Source organism: Acipenser ruthenus, chromosome 38, assembly GCF_902713425.1.
Source record: "Acipenser ruthenus chromosome 38, fAciRut3.2 maternal haplotype, whole genome shotgun sequence".
NCBI lineage: Eukaryota > Metazoa > Chordata > Actinopteri > Acipenseriformes > Acipenseridae > Acipenser > Acipenser ruthenus.
This window is the reverse complement of record NC_081226.1, coordinates 1,745,523-1,765,940: the sequence shown is the minus strand read 5'-3', so window position 1 is coordinate 1,765,940 and position 20,418 is coordinate 1,745,523. Positions and strand designations below refer to the sequence as shown.

General features: G+C 37.6%; 1 protein-coding gene across 3 annotated transcripts; it reads left to right on the top strand.

The window, feature by feature from the left end:
• The first annotated feature begins 35 nt into the window (after positions 1 to 35).
• LOC117964787 (sialic acid-binding Ig-like lectin 5) lies at positions 36 to 18,670 on the top strand. 3 transcript variants are annotated; one of them, XM_034909491.2, is made up of 9 exons: positions 36 to 166; positions 5,994 to 6,050; positions 7,487 to 7,870; positions 8,322 to 8,603; positions 8,905 to 9,168; positions 9,553 to 9,819; positions 11,299 to 11,392; positions 11,690 to 11,966; positions 18,337 to 18,670. In XM_034909491.2, the coding sequence occupies exons 2-9, from the start codon at positions 6,005 to 6,007 to the stop codon at positions 18,379 to 18,381; spliced, it is 1,659 nt and encodes a 552-aa protein (XP_034765382.2). In that variant the 5' UTR covers positions 36 to 166; positions 5,994 to 6,004; the 3' UTR covers positions 18,382 to 18,670. The 3 variants fall into 3 exon arrangements, with proteins under 3 accessions (XP_034765382.2, XP_058865318.1, XP_058865319.1); XM_059009335.1 differs by having other exon boundaries at positions 9,553 to 9,870; XM_059009336.1 differs by lacking the exon at positions 36 to 166 and adding an exon at positions 909 to 1,121 and having other exon boundaries at positions 9,553 to 9,870.
• The last annotated feature ends 1,748 nt before the right edge of the window (positions 18,671 to 20,418 follow it).

Sequence of the window (20,418 nt, the reverse complement as noted above, 5' to 3'; positions counted from 1 at the left end):
CGTGAGTGTAAATTTGACCCAAACGGGAAGCAGATCTGAGGAAACAATGCACAGGAAACTTCTTACAAAATAGTTGCACTTCTCCGTTCTGGTGAGACAGTGAGCCTGAAACTAGCAGCCTGACTGATTGCTGAGTAAGTCCAAGGCACAAGTAATAATCCTGCAGGTAAGAAAATACTTGGTGTTTATTTATTATTAATATTAAACACTATTATTGTTTTAAGACTTGTTGGCTTGTTGTTTCTGATATCAGGATTGTCACTGAGCTGTCATGTGTCTCGAGTTGGGCATTATGTTTATAAGTATCTCACAGTGGCTGTTTCTACCCATGTTGAGAGTATATATCTAGCGCAATCTTTGTTGTGTCTGATACAAAGAGCGCAAATTCAAATGAACTGTTTAGAGGTAGTCGCCTTATAAACTTAAATCGAAATAACCTAAATAAATAAATAAATAAATACATAAATAAAGTAGCCGAAACAACACTAATTACCAAAAAAAAAAAAAAAAAAAAAAAAAAAAAAAAAGAGGTGCCCGGGCGCAAGCAATGACAATAAGACCGTTCTTAAGAAGCGCACATTCAAAATCATAACAAGTTTATTTGAAAGCGTATTGTACGTACTAGTGTTAGATTTTATAATCACGTATTCAACATCATATTTGCAAAGCCGTAGTATCTGCAGAAAAAGGCACGTAACCCGTAGGCCAGATGGGGCAGTGCCACCGCCTCTTTTGCCCGTCCACTTATTTTGCTCTGTGTATTGCGCTATTATTCAATGTTTTGCTATGGTTTGGCATTTAAACGGTTTAAAATGAAATAAAAAGTGGAAAGGCATTCAGATGACACAAGAAGGCCGACATTGATAAAACAAACAAAAAAACAAACAAACAAACAAACAAACAAACAAACAAACAAAATGATACACGCACCCTACAGTGTGATACCATAAAAATGAGTGGCTGGATTTGCTGTCAATTTTTTGGTTGGATCAGCTGTTGGTTCATTTTTTTTAAGGTACTGTAGTTATGCAATGTAGCTAATGCAACTGTGTGAACAAGTCCCTCCTCCCCCGAACCTCCAGAAGATTAGGCACCACCGGCAGTCCTGCGTCAGTCAAACGGTAATTAAATCAGTCAGGATTTGTGAAATTAAATTATTATTATTTGTTTATTTAGCAGACGCCTTTATCCAAGGCGACTTACAGAGACTAGGGTGTGTGAACTATGCATCAGCTGCAGAGTCACTTACAACTACGTCTCACCCGAAAGACGGCGCACAAGGAGGTTAAGTGACTTGCTCCGGGTCACACACAGTTAGTCAGTGGCTGAGGTGGGATTTAAACCGGGGAGGTGCTGGTTTCAAGCCCTTTTCTTTAACCACTGGACCACGCAGCCTCTAATGTTTATTTAAGTGAAGTAGGCTACAATATTTGTTTTCATTAAAAAACGTGGTGTTTATTGAAATTAATGTTCAGCTTTCATATTGAAGCTTCTTGTGTACTGTATGATTCATTCAATCAAACCAAGCAGCGTATGAATTTGCTTGTATCGTTCAAGGCGTTTTTCAAATCAAGTAAGCTCATTTCATTCGTGTATAAAAAACGACAATAGAATCGCAGTCCTTCTTTCGCAGCCAGTGTCATCGTTATGGCACGTAAATGGTAAAGTAATCAAATGTCCCTGGCAGTGGACGGTCTCTGTTTAGCTAATGGATAAAACTGTGTTGAGAATGGTAAGAAAACGCATCTGAGAGCAAAACATTTAATGACATTTTTTAACTTTCATAGCTGAAGAAGTCCTGGGGCTATGCCTTCTCAAGCTCAAATAATGCAAACATGAGAAAATTCGGAAGACCTTTGAATATTTGCCCCTTGGTTTTTTGTCACTGACATTTTACTCTCTGCAAAATGTAAAATATAATTGCTACTAATTATTATTACCAGTCCAAAACCAACTAGTTCTATACATATATGCAGTGTGGATTAATGGTTAAGGCTCTGGACTCTTGACCGGAGGGTCGTGGGTTCAATCCCAGGTGGGAGACACTGCTGGTGTACCGTTGAGGATGGTACTTTACCTAGATTGCTCCAGTAAAAACCCAACTGTATAAATGGGTAATTGTATGTAAAAATAATGTGACCACTGTATAATGTGATATCTTGTTTTGTTTTTTTTTTGTTTTTGGACAAAATTAATTATTATGCTAGGGTTTCATTTTGTAATCTGGTTATTTATTTAGCAGTTTTACTTTGTGAGATGTTTGGTCGAAATAAAACTGCATTCTAGAAAATATTATTTTCGTTTATAACTGAAAAATGTTGCTTTTGGCTGTATACCCAAGCATTCCATTTGTCGTTTTGATTGCTTCCCCAAAGAAATGAAGGAACAGCCTGGCTATGTATTAGTAAGCCTGATTAGAATGGTTAGCGAGTCTGTCTGAAAACTCCTTTCCTTTTCAATAAAGATAATGGGAGGGGGGAGGGGGGGGGGGGGGTGTTGACAATAAGCCACACTGGGGCATTTTCAGTAGTGGCAGTTTGACCATTTTGCTGCCTGTAATTTGGGGCCACCACTTTCAGTTTTTATTGTTTTGTTTTTTCACATCAGTACGGCTCAGTGTCAGACCAACACCTTTTGCCCTTCTAAGGGTTATTTAAAGAGTAAGTAGTGGGGTTCCAATAACACATAGTGTCATACGACCCCACGTGCTGCTACAACGGTTTAAATAACATACCTGTAATTTTTCTTTTCATTGTTAACATCCTGACAACTTTTTACACTTATAACTTTAAAGTCTGTTTCAAAGCTCTTTTCAAAATGACCACTCTAGTGCACAGGGGTTTGAGATCTGTCCTCTAAATCACTGCAGGGAGGGTAATAAAAAAAAAAAAACATAACAAGTGCTCTGGCTTTTCTGCTCTGTACCACATCATGGATTGTTATTGCTGTGTTACCTGTTTGACAACGTGGGGCAATAATCCTTACACTATCAGTGCACCAGAGCGGACATTTTGAAAAGAGCTTTGAAACAGACTTTAACGTTATTAGTGTAAAAAGTTGTCAGGATGGTAACAATGGAAAGAACAATTACAAGCACGTTATTTAAACGTGGGGACGTGTAACGCTATATATTTCAGAACCCCACTGCTTACATTTTAAGAGCTGATCATTTTAATAAATAAAGTAATCAATTATTTATTCCACGATTAATCCGAAACTTATTTAAGAACAGCTGCATCGAATAATAACACATTGGTCTTGGTTTTTTTTGCATCTCCACATCCAAGCTGTTGACCTCTTCCTCTTTCACTGTTATTTCTCTTTTCACTGTTGTACACTGTTATAAATAAATACTTGTGGTTTGGGGTAGTTTCATAGATAACTGGGTACCTTGCAATGTATGCATTTATTATTATTATTATTATTATTATTATTATTATTATTATTATTATTATTATTATTATTACTTAGTCATTTAGCAGACACTTATATCCAAAGTGACTTAGAGAGACTTGTGGATGAACTATGCATGAACTGCTGCTGCTGCAGAGTCACTTACAATAGGGTATCTTTTTTTACATCTCATCCGAAGGACGGAGCACAAGGATCTTAAGTGACTTGCTCAGGATCACACAAGGTGAGTCAGTGGCTGAGCCGGGATTTGAACCTGGAATCTCCTGGTAACAAGCCCTTTTTTTAACCACTGGTTCTCCAAGCCTACCTATTTAATAGAAGAACCCATTAACACCAATTGCAACACAGTAGACCAAATATATACTGAACACAATAAGATAAACCAATTACTGTATTCCATTTCTTAAAAGAACGTAAAGAAAAATACATGCCTGCGTGACACAAGACAGACAGTTTAACAACGCACTGGACCGGTATTGAGTCAGTATGGATCACATACAGCTGCTCAATGTTCATTGATAGTTTATGGATTTTCGAAATGTGTATCAGTAGTAAACAAGACACCAAAAAGCACTTGATATGTTCTGAAGTAGTGTGCATAGTTTCTGTTGAAATAGCACGTCATATTGGAAGTACAATGCAGGAAACTGTGGTGAAGCAGAAGGCAGTTCAGAGGGTGTTTCAACCTCACATTCTATGTCCATCTCACATAATTAACTGCTCTATCATCTAAAATAACTACGTTGAGACAAGCTAATGAACATTTAAATATAGCTTCGTTTATAGTTGGTGGCAATTTGGGTTTGCATGTATTTCTACTTTTCTTTCACAGAGAGAAACTCACTCAGAAATCAAATAACCTAATTAATATTACAATATGGGAAAGGTACATTGCACGTAGCAATTTGACATGTCGTGCATTGTTCAAAGTAATAAGATGCTTATGCCCAAAGCATGTTTTTGACAATATACTTTATATTTTTGACAACATAGTTTTGTTTTCAGTATGTAGAATATGGTAAGAGCCTAATGATATCTGCTATAATACTAGCTTGTTGCAGTGCAGATAGGCTGTACACACCCCAGCCCTTCACCAATGTCACATTCTCCATCCTGGTCACCATAAAGGGACATTGTGGCCCTGGAGAGTCCAAAGATGAGCAACCAGACTATTCACCCGACTTGACTGTTTTTTGAAGAGACGCTGAAATAACTGAATCTATTAAGCCTAAAAACCAGGACCAGAGGAGGAGGCTGTGTGGTCCAGTGCTTAAGGAAAAGGGTTTATAACCAGGAGGTCCCCGGTTCACATCCCACCTCAGCTACTGACTCATTGTGTGACCCTGAGCAAGTCACTTAACCTCCTTGTGCTCCATCTTTCAGGTGAGACGTAATTGTAAGTGACTCTGCAGCTGATGCATAGCTCACACATCCTAGTCTCCGTAAGTCGCCTTGGATAAAGGCGTCTGCTAAATAAACAAATAATAATAAATAACAGTTGGAAATTGATTCATGTTGTTAATTGTCTTTAGGAGAAATTCTAGTTTATAATGGTGCTCCCTTCACAATGTCCAGGGACGATTTACGGACCCATCTTTAGCAATACAGTATACTATAAAAATACAGTGAACTGACGTCTGAAAAATCGACCCCATGGTTTCTAACAATACCGATCTCCCCATTTACAGCGTAGAGCTATGGCCAAAAGTTTTGCATCACCCTATAGAATGAACACATTTTGCTTCATAAAGTCGAATGAAACCTGCTGAATGGCGTTACGTTAACATATTGAATTGCATACCGCTTTGTAGTTTTCCATGTACTTAACTAAAAACTGACACATTGAAAAATGTGACATTTTAAAATCTAACATGAAATACCATACTATTATTATGGCTTCTGGTAGAGTTTAGGGATATCATTTTGTGGCATCGTTTTGTGGCTTCTTTGATTACATGATGTTAAATAAAACATCTAAATTATGTTCATATAGTTTTTTTTTTTTTTAATGATGTCTCAATCCTAAAATTCTAGGTGCTGCAAAACTTTTGGCCATAGCTGTACATTGTAACAAACACATTGATACATACTTCTATTTGAAGCATTTATCTAAATTGTAATCAGGTTTTTAGCATTGTTCGAATACAAACTAGGAAATCCCCTTTTAAAAAATGCATGCTCAAATCATTTCTTCTTTTCTTGGAAGTCATTTTTGGGCATTCAAATGCACTGTCATCTGCTATCTAGAAGTAGAAGTGATGTAAACTATGCAACAGTGTTGCCATTGCAAGTCATTCTGCACGTATTCTCTCAATACTGGAGAGTTAGAGAGGATTGTAAAGCAACACCTTTTATTTTGTTTAACCAAGTGAGACAGAACTTTAGATTCAGTGGCCTGCACAACAAATATAGAATTACCCATACTGCACACCTCCCCTATTCCCGTATACTCGAGTTTATATTCTTGATCTCTGTATAAAGAAAAAAACAGATTCACTGACCATATTTTTGAGTCTTTGAGAAGAAAACATCACCTAATTTATTGCTCTGTTTCTGTAATCTTTCCCTCGTTTGTTCAGGAGCTCGTATCATGGACTCAACCAGGAGATACCGTCTCTCCTGCTGTCTTTTACAAGGTAATTCTTAACAAATATATTTTCTTAGTGTTAAGAGAATTTTCCACACACCATTACCGGCGTGGGACCCATACAATGCAGGTACCATACACAGTTTCAATGATACTCAAAAATGCCAATTTTGAATTAAGTAGACATGTTATTTTTTTGAGGGGATGTTTTAAGTGTAGGATTGAGGATTATAAAGCTTGGTCATCAGGATATCTGTTTGTGTGTTTTTCTCCCATCTAAGCCATGTGCTCTCTGTTTTTAATAAATGAAATAACAAAGCAAAACACAGCGTGGCGACAGGAGAACAGGTACAACATTATAGATGTGGTGGCACTTTGAGTGAGTGGAGAGAGAAAATTGTAAGTAGGGCTTCTGATTTTTGGTGTTTTACCTCTCCTTTAAGAATTCAATTGATCCCTGTTAAGCATTGTGTGTATCTCAATCACAACTGAGAAACGTGTTAATAGAAAAATTGATTTAATTTACAGGGGTTTTTTTTTCTTCTGTGAAAAAACTCATCGGCCAAGCCTTCATTTTTCATTTACAAGCACGACATACAATAAGTGACTGATCTTTACTCAAGCTATCATGAAAAATAAAGTATTTTATGCTGGACACAATTGATTTCAATCGTTATGTGCAACTGAATTTATATTAATAAAGAGGAGTAGCTTCTGCTTTGAAATGAAAAAGTAAAACTTACGATTTAAAAGACCACTTAGTTGTTTCACAGAAAAAAAAATAACGTAAATTAAATCGATTTTACTATTAACGCGTATTGAGATACACAAATGGCTTAACAGGTATCAATTTATGTTTTAAAGGAGAGTGAAAAAGTCAGAGTAAAGCACCATAAATCAGAAGTCCCAATTGTAATGCATGGTTCAGTCTAGCTACAGTAAATATTTTACTGTCCAAACATTCCTATCGCCTGGTAAACTGCAATTTTTTAATTTTTTATTAATGCTTTCAAAGCATGAAAAACACATATTTAAGATGACTAGGTAGCCCAGATATCAATAGGTGCAATGCATGTGCTTAGAAAAAAATCTAAATTAACTGGAATGGGTTACCTAGTCATGTTGTTGATGCTAAATCATTTGGAATCTTTAAGACCCGACTTGACAAAGTTCTGAGATCAATCATCTACTAGGAACCGGACTATATTAGATGGGCCAAATGGTCTCCTCTTGTTTGCAAATGTTCTTACAGTAGTATGCACATTTATAGAGCACCTCAAGATTAGTCATTTACTGAGCTTTGCAGACCAAAAAAAAAAAAAAAAAAATCATTTACTACATAAATTCGTCTTTGCAAACCCATCTTACACGAAACTCATTTCACTGCTTTAAGACTGGCCTTGAAGCAGTGAATAGTGGATTATAAGTGAATTTATATCAAAAATAGTCAGTAGACATAACAATGTGTTCTGTCGTGCCTTGCAGGTATTGTTCTAAGTGTAGTTTGTGATGCCTGGACTGTGGAAGTTCCAAAGAAGATCTCAGCATTGCAAGACTCCTGTGTGGTCATTCCATGCAGTTTCTCTTATTCTTCTAATCCACCCCAGTCTTTCATAGCAGTTTGGTACCAGTATGCAAGCAGGGGCTACCCAGTGGTTTATGATGGCAGGAATCCCAGCGGTGTCATTGACAAGTTCAGAGGACGTACGGATTTGGTTGGTGATGTGAGTGGCAGGGATTGTAGTCTGAAAATCAACAATATAACCAGGAATGACAACGGAGAAAAACTGTATCCATGGATTGATCCAGATCATATTTCTTACAGAATTTACACATTTTATGATAAAACTGTGGAGCTCGCTGTTACAGGTAGGTTTCTGTACCCATTATTTTAAAACGTATATTAAGGTAACGTACAGATGGGGCCCAAGGTTTTGCATCACCTAGAATTTTCGGATTGAAAAAAAACCAACTATATGAACATAATTTCGATCTTTTATTTAACATCATGTAATCAAAGAAACTACCAAATTATATTGTTCAAAGTCCGCCCGAAGCCATTACAGTAACACAGTATTTCATGTTAGATTTCAAAAGGTCACATTTTTCCATTTTTGTCAGTTTTTCGTTCAGTATATGGAAAACTATGTAGTTCAATATGTTACCGTAACATTATTCAGCAGGTTTCATTCGACTTTAAGAAGCAAAATTAGTTATTTCTGTAAGGTGATGCAAAACTTTTGTCTCCATAGCTGTATAGAACATTATTATAAAGAGCACGAATACTTGCTTACTTTCTCTGACAATTCATCTCATTCAGACGATGCAGATTCCCCTGAGATTTCAGTGCTTGGCACAGCGGTCAATGGCAGTTCTGTTAGGGTCACCTGTAGCACTGTCCACACTTGCCCAGCCTCCCCACCTAATTTTATCTGGAGCTACGCTGGTGATTCAGTCTCTTCCCATCATGAACATCAATCCAATGGTCGTTGGAAATCCACTTCAGTTTTGTCATTGACGACGTCACGCAATGACGACGGCAGAGAGATGACTTGTAAAGTTGAACACCCAGGAGGGAAGACCGCAAGCAGCATCACATTATGTGAGTACTGGATGACAGGAGTCTTGGTGGTCCAGTGGTTAAAGAAAGGGGCTTGTTACCAGGAGGTTCCCGGTTCAAATCCCAACTCAGCCACTGAGTCACTGTATGTGAACCTCAGCAAATCACATAACCTCCTGGTGCTCCATCCTTTGGGTGAGATGTAAAACCCAGGTCCTATTGTAAGTGACTCTGCAGCAGCAGGTGTGATGTGTAGTTCACCCCCAAGTCTCTGTAAATCACTTTGGATAAAAATGTCTGAGAAATGATAATAACTACCACTATTATTTTTTTTTTAATACAGATGCTCCCAAGGATGTTACTGTTTTCTTGGCTAACAGAGCCATAAAAGAAGGAACCGCTGTTATTTTAAAGTGTGTAAGTGATGGAAACCCAGAGCCCCAACACTACCAGTGGTTTCAAACCCGAGGGAGGAAGACCATTGACTTAAACAATGATACACAGCTTTTAGAAATTTCAAATGTAAGACGAGACAGTGTCTACAGCTGCACGGCACACAATGGTCTTGGGAACAAGAAGTCAGAGCCTGTGACTCTTCCTGTCGAGTGTAAGTACATGAGTATGCTCAGGAGCATGCTGATGTGTGTGTCAAACAATTCTGACAGCAGAACACAGTGAGGCAGTTAGAACATTATATATATATATATATATATATATATAGATATATATATATGCACACACAATTACTCAGTTCTCTAAAAGACAAGGATAAAATAAGAATGCAATAGAATTCAAGGATACATATTTTTTTCACTCAAATCACAGAAGTCTTTGACAACCACGTAAGACTAAAAAGGATAACTCCAGCTATAAGTTTGGTAGACGAGGGAGCTTGATGTGTGTGCATGCTAATAAAACACGTTCTTTGCTGCCAATCCAGTGAAGTTACACAGCTAACCTCCTCCCGTTCTCCTCTGTGTGTGTCTTACAGATGCTCCAGAAATTGACGCTGACTCCCACTGCACTCTCCGAGGAGGAGCAGTCACGTGCAACTGCCGTGCTGTCGCCAAACCTCCAGCTTCCATCAGCTGGAACATTCATGGAACTTCAAGCAGAGAGACTTTGAACAGTTCCAGTACAGTCAATGGAAATGTGGTGACTGGCGTTCTGACAGGGAGTCTGGCATCTCAGGTTAACATCTCCTGCTCTGCTGCTAACATACATGGGGATACATCCTACCATCTACCCTTCGTCACAGGCAATGACACTTTTATCTATACAAGGAATGCATCACTGTCTATCATCCAAGGCAAGTGTAGAACATAGATGCCCAACCCCCTTCTAAAAATACTGTGTTATTCGGTTGGACTGGCTTATTGCATTTCCCCAGCATGCAGAAGCACATTCTAATAAATAAATAGAATAATAATTAAAAAATTGGACTGAGATTCCGTAGAAATAGCAGTGTGACGTCTCCAAAAAGTCAATAGAACCTTTCATGCAAAAAAAAAAGCTACAAAAGAAAAATGCAGGTTATCCAATACTAAGTTTAATTGCGAAATCAGAATATATGGCAGGAATACAGTATTTTTCTAGCCCTCTCATGAAAGTAATAAAATATACTTGAAACTCGTGAAAAACTTTTAAGATGTACTCTTGCTGTGTTTGATGATAATTTAGGACGACTCCTTACATCACGAAAAACATGTATATGACAGTTATTGAAGTCTTTAAAATCGTAAATGGAATTGACATAGTTAACCTGAACTAATACTTTAAGCGCAACACAGAAACTAGGATCCGAGGACACAGCTGGAAATTGAACGTAGATAGACCTTTAGGACAGAGCGAAGGAAATACTTCTTCACGCAGAGTAAAGTATCGCCCTCTGGTGGTTACGTTTTTGAACTGCGGCAAGCATTAATAGTTTTTCAAAGGATAATCAATAAAACATTGTTTGTCATTATTTAAACTGTAACGATATTTATTTATTTATTTATTTATTTATTTATTCATGGATTTATTTTTTATGTCACTTTTTTTCATTATCATGAAAGCGAGGTATAAAAACGAATGCATCTTTTCTACTTGCATCATTAATAATATGACTCACACGCTCCCCCTAGAGGTTTTCTGAAAATGTTGTAACTCGGTAAAGCAACTTGACCACAGTACTTTATTACAGTGTATAGAAACTAAGATAGACCACCTTTATCCAGCATTGACCATCTTGTAACTGGCAGCAGATTGCAGTGTATTTACCAGTGTTGTCCATTAGAAATGATTCCTTTCACAGCCTCACTGCTTTAAACTGTGCTCGTATACCAAATGCACAGACCACATGCTTTAACATAGGGTTTTATAGTCAGCGAACAATTGTATTGTATGATTCTCTCAATAAAGTTATACAGGTGATGTAAAGTGAATATTTGTAATTAGATTTTTTTAAAAAAAAATTAGAGTGCCTAATTATTAAAGTGATTTTCACATTTTTAAAATGTTCTATTTTATTTACAAACCATTTGATCTGACAGGACGATATATATATATATATATATATATATATATATATATATATATATATATATATATATATATATATATATTTACCATTATTATTATTATTATTATTATTATTATTATTAGTAGTAGTAGTAGTAGTAGTGTGTGTGTATATATATATATATATATATATATATATATATATAATTTTTGTATTATTATTTTTTTATTCCAGATAATATCAAAGTGTATGGATCTGCTGCAGCTATTGGTATTTTGGTTATGATCATAATAATTGCAGTTATCATATTCAAGAAGCGACAGCAAAAGTAAGTATCGTTAAGCATGGTTAAAATGTGCAAATAAGCATTCTTCAATTACTGAAGAACGTGACCCCTTCACCTAATAAACCCTTGAGCTGTGTAGGTCTCATTGCAAATGAAGCCCTGAATTAAATTTCACTTACAGCAATGGCAGTGTTTAGCAAAACAAACCTTTATTCAATTATCTATACAGTGTGTAAAAAAAAAACCTACCTAACTACAATAAAGCAAAGAAATACATGCTGTAAGAAAGAGAGAACACTAGGAACGTTTTCTGACGCTAATTTTATATTTACCTTCTAGGCAAGACACGAACAGCCCGGTTCACCAAACCCTGGGTTTATCGGAATATAAGAAAGAAAGTTTAGCGCAGCAAGATGCCGCTTTATATGTCGAACAGAATACGCGCAAGAACACAGCGTATGAGTTCAGGCCAGAAGATCAGCCCCGTCATCAAGCAGAAAAAACGAAGAAAAACGAAGAAAACTGGCAGGACGATTATATGCTTCCGGACTCGAGGGAGGACGCAACGGATGAAGCGATTTATGAAAATAACTGCCAGTTTCCACTAATGGAAGAGGTGCGCACTTATTGGATAACGCTGCAATTACATTTACTGCGTCACTAACAAATAATACAAAAACAAAGCATATATATAATGTCAGGCAACTTAACCAGGACCAAAGTTAGACCTCGTTAAGTCACGGTTACCTGACTCATAAATATCGCTTTGCTGGCATTGCTGGTTTTGAGAAAATGGCAACCCTAGGAAATGCAAAACTAGCCGTGTTTATTTATTTATTTATTTATTTGTTTGTTTGTTTATTTTAATGTAATAAGTGTTTATAATAACATCGGATATATCTATATATATATATATATATATATATATATATCTATATATATATATATATATATATATATATATATATATATATATATAACGTAAGCATTTTGTTTTTACCTTATTAACGCGTTTTTTAATTAACTACTGTATTTGTAGCTTGAAATGTTTACAGTTTGTAACTGTACGTTTTAAAAGTATCTTTAAATAGATAGATAGACAGACAGATAGATAGATAGACAGACAGACAGACAGACAGACAGACAGACAGACAGACAGATAGATAGATAGATAGATAGATAGATAGATAGATATTATTTTTTAATATCCTTTATTTCAATCAATCAGAAACATATTAACATTACAAAACAAATAGCACAAATATCCATACAAACCTTCCATTACAACAATTACAAGCACATTTTTAAATTATCATCTTCCACCAAACACACCACCTCCCCAATTGCCCAAATTGCCTGAAACTTTTCTAGCTGGTGCACCAATTTATAAAAAGTAAAATCAACTTTAATTCTTGAGATTACCAACACTTTAAAAATAGGTATTACCGCATCAGTTAAAACTCCATTCATTTTATTCTTCCTACTTTTCAAAATTGCCATTTTTGCCTGACCCAGTAGAAAATTTGCCAATTGACAAAGATTTTTATTTCCTTTAGCATTCTTCACCCCAAAAATAAAAGTAGTTTGAGTAAAACTCAGACCCAATTCACTAAACAAATCATTCAATAACTCAAACAAAGGCTTTAACCGACCACAAAATAAATAACAATGAAAAACTGTTTCCCTTATTGAGCAGAACTGACATGTATCTCCTCTCCCCGGCTGAATGATGGAGAGAAATGAGTTGGTGGCCACAATGGTATGCAATATTCTCCACTGTAGATCCCCCACTCTCTTAGGAACTGGTGATCTATAGAGATTCCTCCATGCAGGGGTGATGGAGTCCTCTACCTGTAGCCTCTCTCGCCAATGTGTATCAGGCAAGTTCTTTAAATTTTGAAAATGCAACACTTTCACACACATCCGATACATTTCTTTTTTTTGTATCCCCCCGAACTGAACCTTATATCCTTCTGCAAACTTTAGGATCTGCCCCGGGGTATCAGTGGTCTGCCCTACTGCAGGTTCAACTTGCAGGTCCAACTCTGGCGGTTCTGTCTCCAGCTGGCTTTTTCCTAAGAACAACTGACTCATCTGTTTTAACATGTCTGCAGGCAAAACCGCTTTCAACTGCACTAAAAACCCCTCCATCACACGCACTGATCTCACACCCAGCTCACTTGCTAGCAATTCTGCAGTTTTCCAGGCTCGGTTATCAAAATTAATTAAATCACCGACCTTCACTACTCCTCTGGAAATTAAAAGTAAAACAAAACTCTTTGATTCTAAAAGATTGCATTTTAATGCTGAATTATAAATTAGAGGCTCTTCAAGCAACCAATACATCCCTACAGACTTCAAATCTCTGTTAATTCTAAAAACCTTCCAAGCATTCAGCATCCCCCTATAAAAAACAGGCAAGACCGAGAGATTTAACTTTCCACCATCTAATAAGAACAGATGCCTATCAAAATTCAACCTCCCTACTAAACGAAGAAAAGCAAAAGCCACTGTTCTCCAGGGTAGTGATTCTTGGCAGTACAGCAGCCTCTGAAGCGACTGGAGTCTAAAAGCTGTTATTCTGCTTTTTATATCCATCAATCCCTGTCCTCCTTCTTCTACAGGCAAGTATAGCACCCCCTGCTTTATCCAATGCAGCCCATCCCAAAAAAAACTCAGCAATACTCTCTGAATTTCCAACAGCAGAGAAGGAGGGGGATCCCCACACATTAATCTATGCCACAACATTGATGTGACCAGGTTATTAATAATTAAAACTCTTCCTCTATAGGAAAGCTTAATTAGAAGCCACCGCCATTTATCCAATCGACCTTTCACCTGATCCAGTATTCCTTCCCAATTCTCTTTAGCCAGTCCCTGCTCTCCCAAGTGAACTCCCAAATATCTGAAAACCTCCCTGTTCCACTTAAGCCCTGATGGTAAATCCGGTGGTCTGCTGCCCTCCCACTCTCCCATTAAAAAGGCATTACTCTTGTCCCAATTTACCCGAGCTGAGGACACTCTTTCAAATACCCTCAAGCTCTCCTCTATTATCTGAATGTCTCTCTTATTTGTTACTAAAATAGCAAGATCATCAGCGTAAGCCACCACCTTAACAGGCTCCATTGTCACAGTAGGGATAGACAACCCAATCAATATCTTTCTCAATTTTACCATCAGGGGTTCAAATGACAGAGAATATAACATTCCCGATAAAGAACAACCCTGGCGAATTCCCCTTTGAACTTTAAAAGGAGCACATAATATACCATTTATTTTAAGTACACTAAAAATGCTACTATAGAGCAACTTAATTTTTCCCAAAAAATTGGGACCAAAGCCAAATGACCTAATAACATCAAAAAGATACCGGTGGTCTACCCGGTCAAAAGCCTTCTCTTGATCCAGAGAGAGCAATCCAGCTTTAAAACCAAAGAGCTTGGAGGCAACTATTAAATCCCGCACCAAAAATATATTATCAAATATTGTTCGGCCTGGTACGCAGTATGTTTGGTCTGAATGCACAATAGTGCTCATTACTCCGCTTAGTCTGTTTGCCAATGCCTTCGACAAGATTTTATAGTCAGTGCAAAGAATACTTACGGGCCTCCAGTTCTTAATAAAACACAAGTCCCCTTTCTTAGGCAGCAGAGTCAGTACTGCGCGCCGGCAGCTCAGTGGCAGTTCATTTTCCACAATGCATTCCTCCATCACTTCCAAAAGGTCACCTCCCAACTCAGACCAGAAAGTTTTATAAAACTCAACAGGTATTCCATCAATTCCGGGTGTTTTACCCGTGTTGAGCCCTTCCAGAGCTTTAGAAAGTTCCTGCAACGTCAGTGCACTCTCCAGCTTCTCCTTCTCGCCTTCTGGAACCTGCGTTAGCCCCTGGAGGAACTGCTTGGCTCCCTCAGATCCATCCACAGCCTCTGCCGTGTACAGTTGTGAAAAGAAACCCACAGTGTGTTCCCTGATAGCCTCAGGCTCACACAACAACTGACCATTCACTGTTCTAAGACAGTGTATTGCTTTACTCTGAACCACTTTCTTTTCCAATGCAAAAAAGTATTGAGTTGGAGCATCCATCTGGGAAAGCTTTAAAAACCTTGAACGTACCAATGCTCCCTGTACCTGTGAGTCCAACAACTCAGCCAAACTCCTCTTTTTGAGCTTCAGATCTGCATAGAGCCTGTCACTGTATGTGGTCTCCAGTGCATTATGGAGTTCAGTAATCTCCTCCTCCAGCTCTCTCATCACCTCACTAGTGCTCTTTGTAGCATTCATAGTGTACTGCTGACAAAACAGTCGGGTCTGAATTTTACTCACATCCCACCATTGCCTTATTGATAAAAATGCCTTTTTCTGCCTCCTCCACCGTTCCCAAAAGAATTTGAAACATTTTAAAAAATGACTGTCTTTTAAAAGTTTAGTATTAAAATGCCAATAAGACGAATAAACACGTGCAATAGGGATAATCATATTCAAACTGACCAAACTATGATCAGATAGACCTGTGGGGTGAATAGTACATTTAGAATAACAATTTAATTGATGCTTAAAAACATAAAACGTATCTAATCGAGCTAAACATATATTCCCATCACTCCCCTTAGCCCAGGTATACTGCTTCACATCAGGATTCATTACTCTCCACACATCCTCCATATCCTGCGCTGCTAAAACAGTGACCAGCTCCTTAACTGACCTGGGATGAGGCTCTGGACCATTTCTGTCTAGCTTGTCGTCAACTGTGCAGTTAAAATCACCAGCTAATAAAACCACTTCTTCAGTCTGACTCTGGGCAATAACTCCATTGAGAGTCTGAAAAAACAGCACCCTCTCTCTCCCATCATTTGGTGCATAAATATTAACAAATACTAACTTCTTACCTTCTACCGAAACCTGCACTTTTAACAAGCGTCCTTTAATGATCTCACTTACATTGATAGAGTCATACTTAAACCCCTTCGCAAATAATATGGCAACTCCAGCACTAAAATTCGTTCCATGACTAAAAATAACCTCCCCTTCCCAATCCTGAATCCACTCAGATTTATTATTATCATCTGTATGGGTCTCCTGGAGCATGGCAACGTTAACTCTCTTTTGGGTTAAATATTCAAACAGAGCTGCTCTCTTTGCACAATCTCTACCCCCATTAACATTTAAAGTTCCTATATTAAGAGTATGCATTATAGAATTTAAAGGAAAAATACACACACTAATAAAAATGTAGACATGAAAAAGAAAAAATGCTTGTGTAGACTTATCCATTATGACTTTTTTAGAGAGGCACGAACTTTACTTATTATATTTTTTAACTGATCTCTTTCCCTTTGCTCCATTCCCAATACAGCTGCATTACGTCTAATTTGTTGTGCCGAATTTAAAAACAATTTTAAATCAGGGAAGTGATCAATAACTTCAATCCCTCTTTTCCCTTTAATAGCACTTAAAAATGCCCGTATGCTTTCAGCACTATACCCCCCTCTCGCTTGCTGACTAGCCGAGAGATCAGAGCTAACCGATGAGTCAGTATCACTACCCCCGTCCTCACTAAAATCGCCACCACTGCCTGTTGCGCAATGCATTTGAGCGCAATCCACTCTCTCAGATAACTCACTCACTAATCCATCAGCCTGGTCGACTCCATCCTCAGAAACAAGGCTGCGTTTTGCTACAAAACTATGCCTAATTTTAGCCTTTCTTTTCCCTTTGGGGAGTTTAAACTCACCCACTTCCCTCTCCTTCTCTAACACTAAAACTATACCTTTATTCTGTGCAAAGCTTTCCTCAATCTGTTCTCTCCCCTCACCACCCTGTCCGTCAACTACCACCCCCACCACAGGTGTTTTAGACGATTCCTGCAACTCACTTTCCCCATCTACCATACCAGACTCAACCACACCCGGGTTGACTTTTTCAGTCTCTCTCTCCGTTCTAGTACTCTCCGCAGTGCTGCGATCCGAAGGTCCCTCAGCCTGGCTCCCCAGCTCAGCTACGCTCTCTCTCACCTCAGTGACTTCTTCCCCCTCACTTTCAGTTTCTCCTTCAGTCCTCTTACAGTTCTTTGCAATATGCCCTTTACGGCCACATTTAAAACATTTCATTGTATCAGAAGAAGCAAACACTACATAATCGCTACCCTCCACCCGAAACCTAAAAGCTACATCCAGCTCTCCAGTCGGGTCATTCAGCAGCATATATACCTGTCTCCTGAAAGAAACTACATGCTTTAACTCAGGGGCCTTACAACCCAGAGGAATCATTGTAACGCCTGACATTAATTGACCATGACGACTTAGCTCTCTCACTACAAGTTCATTTTTCAGAAAAGGCGGAATATTGGAAATTGTTATTTTCCTAGCGGGAGCCGCAAGAGGCAGAACAGACACTAACACTCCGTCAATAACCAGCCCTTGCTGAACCATTTCGGAAACTATTAATTCATTGCTCAAAAATACAACTACAACCTTATTCATCCGTGACGCCGACTTGATATTCTCACACCCAATTACTTTTCCAAGTTCTACCACACATTTCTCAACCGGGACAGACACATCCACTACAATTTTTATGCCATTTCTCCGTGTCATATGTTCAAAATTGGGAACTGATCCCCTCGGGATTCCCCCGACTTTGGCCATCACGGCCGATAAGACCCAACTATTTTCCCTTCTTTTATTTTTTAAACCTATAACATAAAAAAGGATGAAAAGTGAAAAAAGAAATGAACAAAAACAACGGGGAAAAAACCCCTCACTCACTCTGAGCTCCACACGCTGCAAGCACTCCCAACAGACACCTCGACAAACAGACAGCACGAATAGATAGGTAGATAGATAGATAGATAGATAGATAGATAGATAGATAGATAGATAGACAGACAGATAGATAGATAGATAGATAGATAGATAGATAGATAGATAGATAGATAGATAGACGGTGCATTTATATATTAACTTATTGCTTATTTATTGGCACAGGAAATTCAAAACTCCCCAGACGAGGCAATCTACACAAATATGTGAGCTGCGCTTTCAAAGAGGGGTATCCTACATCTCTGATTGAAGAAGCCACGATGTTGTCGATCTTGACAAGAGAGGGTTTTATTTACCAGATTGGAATCCTTGCTGGGGTTCACTGTACCTGAATTGTATCACTCATTTACTCCCAAAAGAACCCCAGACAGGATGAAGATGACCACGCCATGCAAACTAACTGAGATGAAAAGGAAACGGCGGGAAACAAACAATGATAAATTAAACAATTACGTTTATTTTATTGTAAATCAGAATGGAAACCAATTCATTTTTTTTTGGGGGGGGGGGGGGATTAATTAGGGAACAATGGGATCCACCATTATATATGATCCACAATATATAAAGAGATGTTACATGTGTGTGTGAGTTTTTCAGTGTAATATATAAATTAGCTGTGTGTATGCTCGTTATTATTTACTTAGCAGACGCCCTTATCCAGGGCGACTTACAATTGCGATAAGATATCACATTATTTTTTACATACAATTACCCATTTATACACTTGGGTTTTTATTAGAGCAATCTAGGTAAAGTACCTTGCTCAAAAGGTACAGCAGCAGTGTCCCCCACCTGGGATTGAACCCACGACCCTCCGGGCAAGAGTCCAGAGCCCTAACCACTACGCCACACTGCGACTGACCCTTCTTAATTTATTAAAAGCAGTGGTATATATGGTGATAGACTCTAGGAGTATCCAATCTCATTCTCACCAGGGATAATCCCAAAATAACCAAGACTTCAAATAATTGTCACAACTTGTTTTTTTTTTGTTTGTGTTTTATCAGGATTATATTTTAATTTTTGTACATACTTTCATGGGTTTTAATATACGATTAATGGCAATTTGTTGTTTTCAAGATTTCAAACTAATTTTAGAAATAGGATACATTTATAATAATTTAATAGCGTTCATTTGTATTGCAATGAAAATTAGTAAAATAATAAAATCTAGCATTGTAACACTGTGTCAGTGTACATTACTGTCTGAGAATGCAGACGCTGTCTCCTGTATTATTATTATTATTATTTATTTCTTAGCAGACGCCCTTATCCAGGGCGACTTACAATTGTTACAAGGTGATGTCTAAAACGTATTGCTTGACAAAGTTTATCTAAATGAATGTATTGAAGTAGACAGACTTTAACTTTGCTCCATGCTAAATTACTCAAACTACAAAACACAAAACAGTGCCTTGTTCTGTAAGATTGGAATAATGTATGCAAATTCTGTCTACCGTTTCCTTGAAAAACAAGACAAAAATAAAAATTGCTAATGAAATGCACGTGATAAAGGGCTTAATGGTGTTAATTAGAGTACTACTTAAAAGGATCACCCTACTATTGTCACCCCATGTCTTAGTGTAGTCATCCACATGCAGGCAATGATGTATCTCACTGAAATAAAGGAGCTCAGTTGAGTGTTTTAACACATGTTTATAATGGGGGGGGGGGGGGGGGGTTTAGACAATGTAGACTGATGGCCCTCAGAAAGCAGAGGCTCTAGAGTGAGCAGGAAATCAAGCAACTAACTCCATCCGAAACAAAAAAAGTCTGTTTTCAAATGTTATTCACAACAGTTCTGCCATTGTTAAAATAAACACTGGGTTACGTCAGCTTGTATTTTAACAAATAATATACACCAAAACTGCACATATAAGGCTGTAAATCTACCACGGGGTTTCTAGTGACAATGATTAAGGACTCAAGGTAGTGCTCTCGTGGTTTATATGTCACCAGAAACCCTTGATAGAATGATAGCCTTATTATACACAGTTGGGTGTACATTATTATTATTATTATTATTATTATTATTATTATTATTATTATTAATAATAATAATAATAATAATAATAATAATAATAATAATAATAATAATTTATTTGCTGAAATTGTTTCTCTACATTACCCTTGTTACATGCACATTAATGCTAGAGAGATCACAGACACCTATCATTTCTAAATTTCTAAAAGCAGAATAGATACTGTGTACACATTACACGATTCTCTCACCTGCAGAGCATTGAT

Excerpts from the sequence above, each read along its gene's own strand:
- LOC117964787 (XM_059009335.1), top strand. The coding sequence starts at position 6,005 with ATGGACTCAACCAGGAGATACCGTCTCTCCTGCTGTCTTTTACAAG. Across the intron at positions 8,604-8,904 it reads CGCAAGCAGCATCACATTAT|ATGCTCCCAAGGATGTTACT; the intron begins GTGAGTACTGGA and ends TTTTTAATACAG. Across the intron at positions 11,967-18,336 it reads AGTTTCCACTAATGGAAGAG|GAAATTCAAAACTCCCCAGA; the intron begins GTGCGCACTTAT and ends TTATTGGCACAG.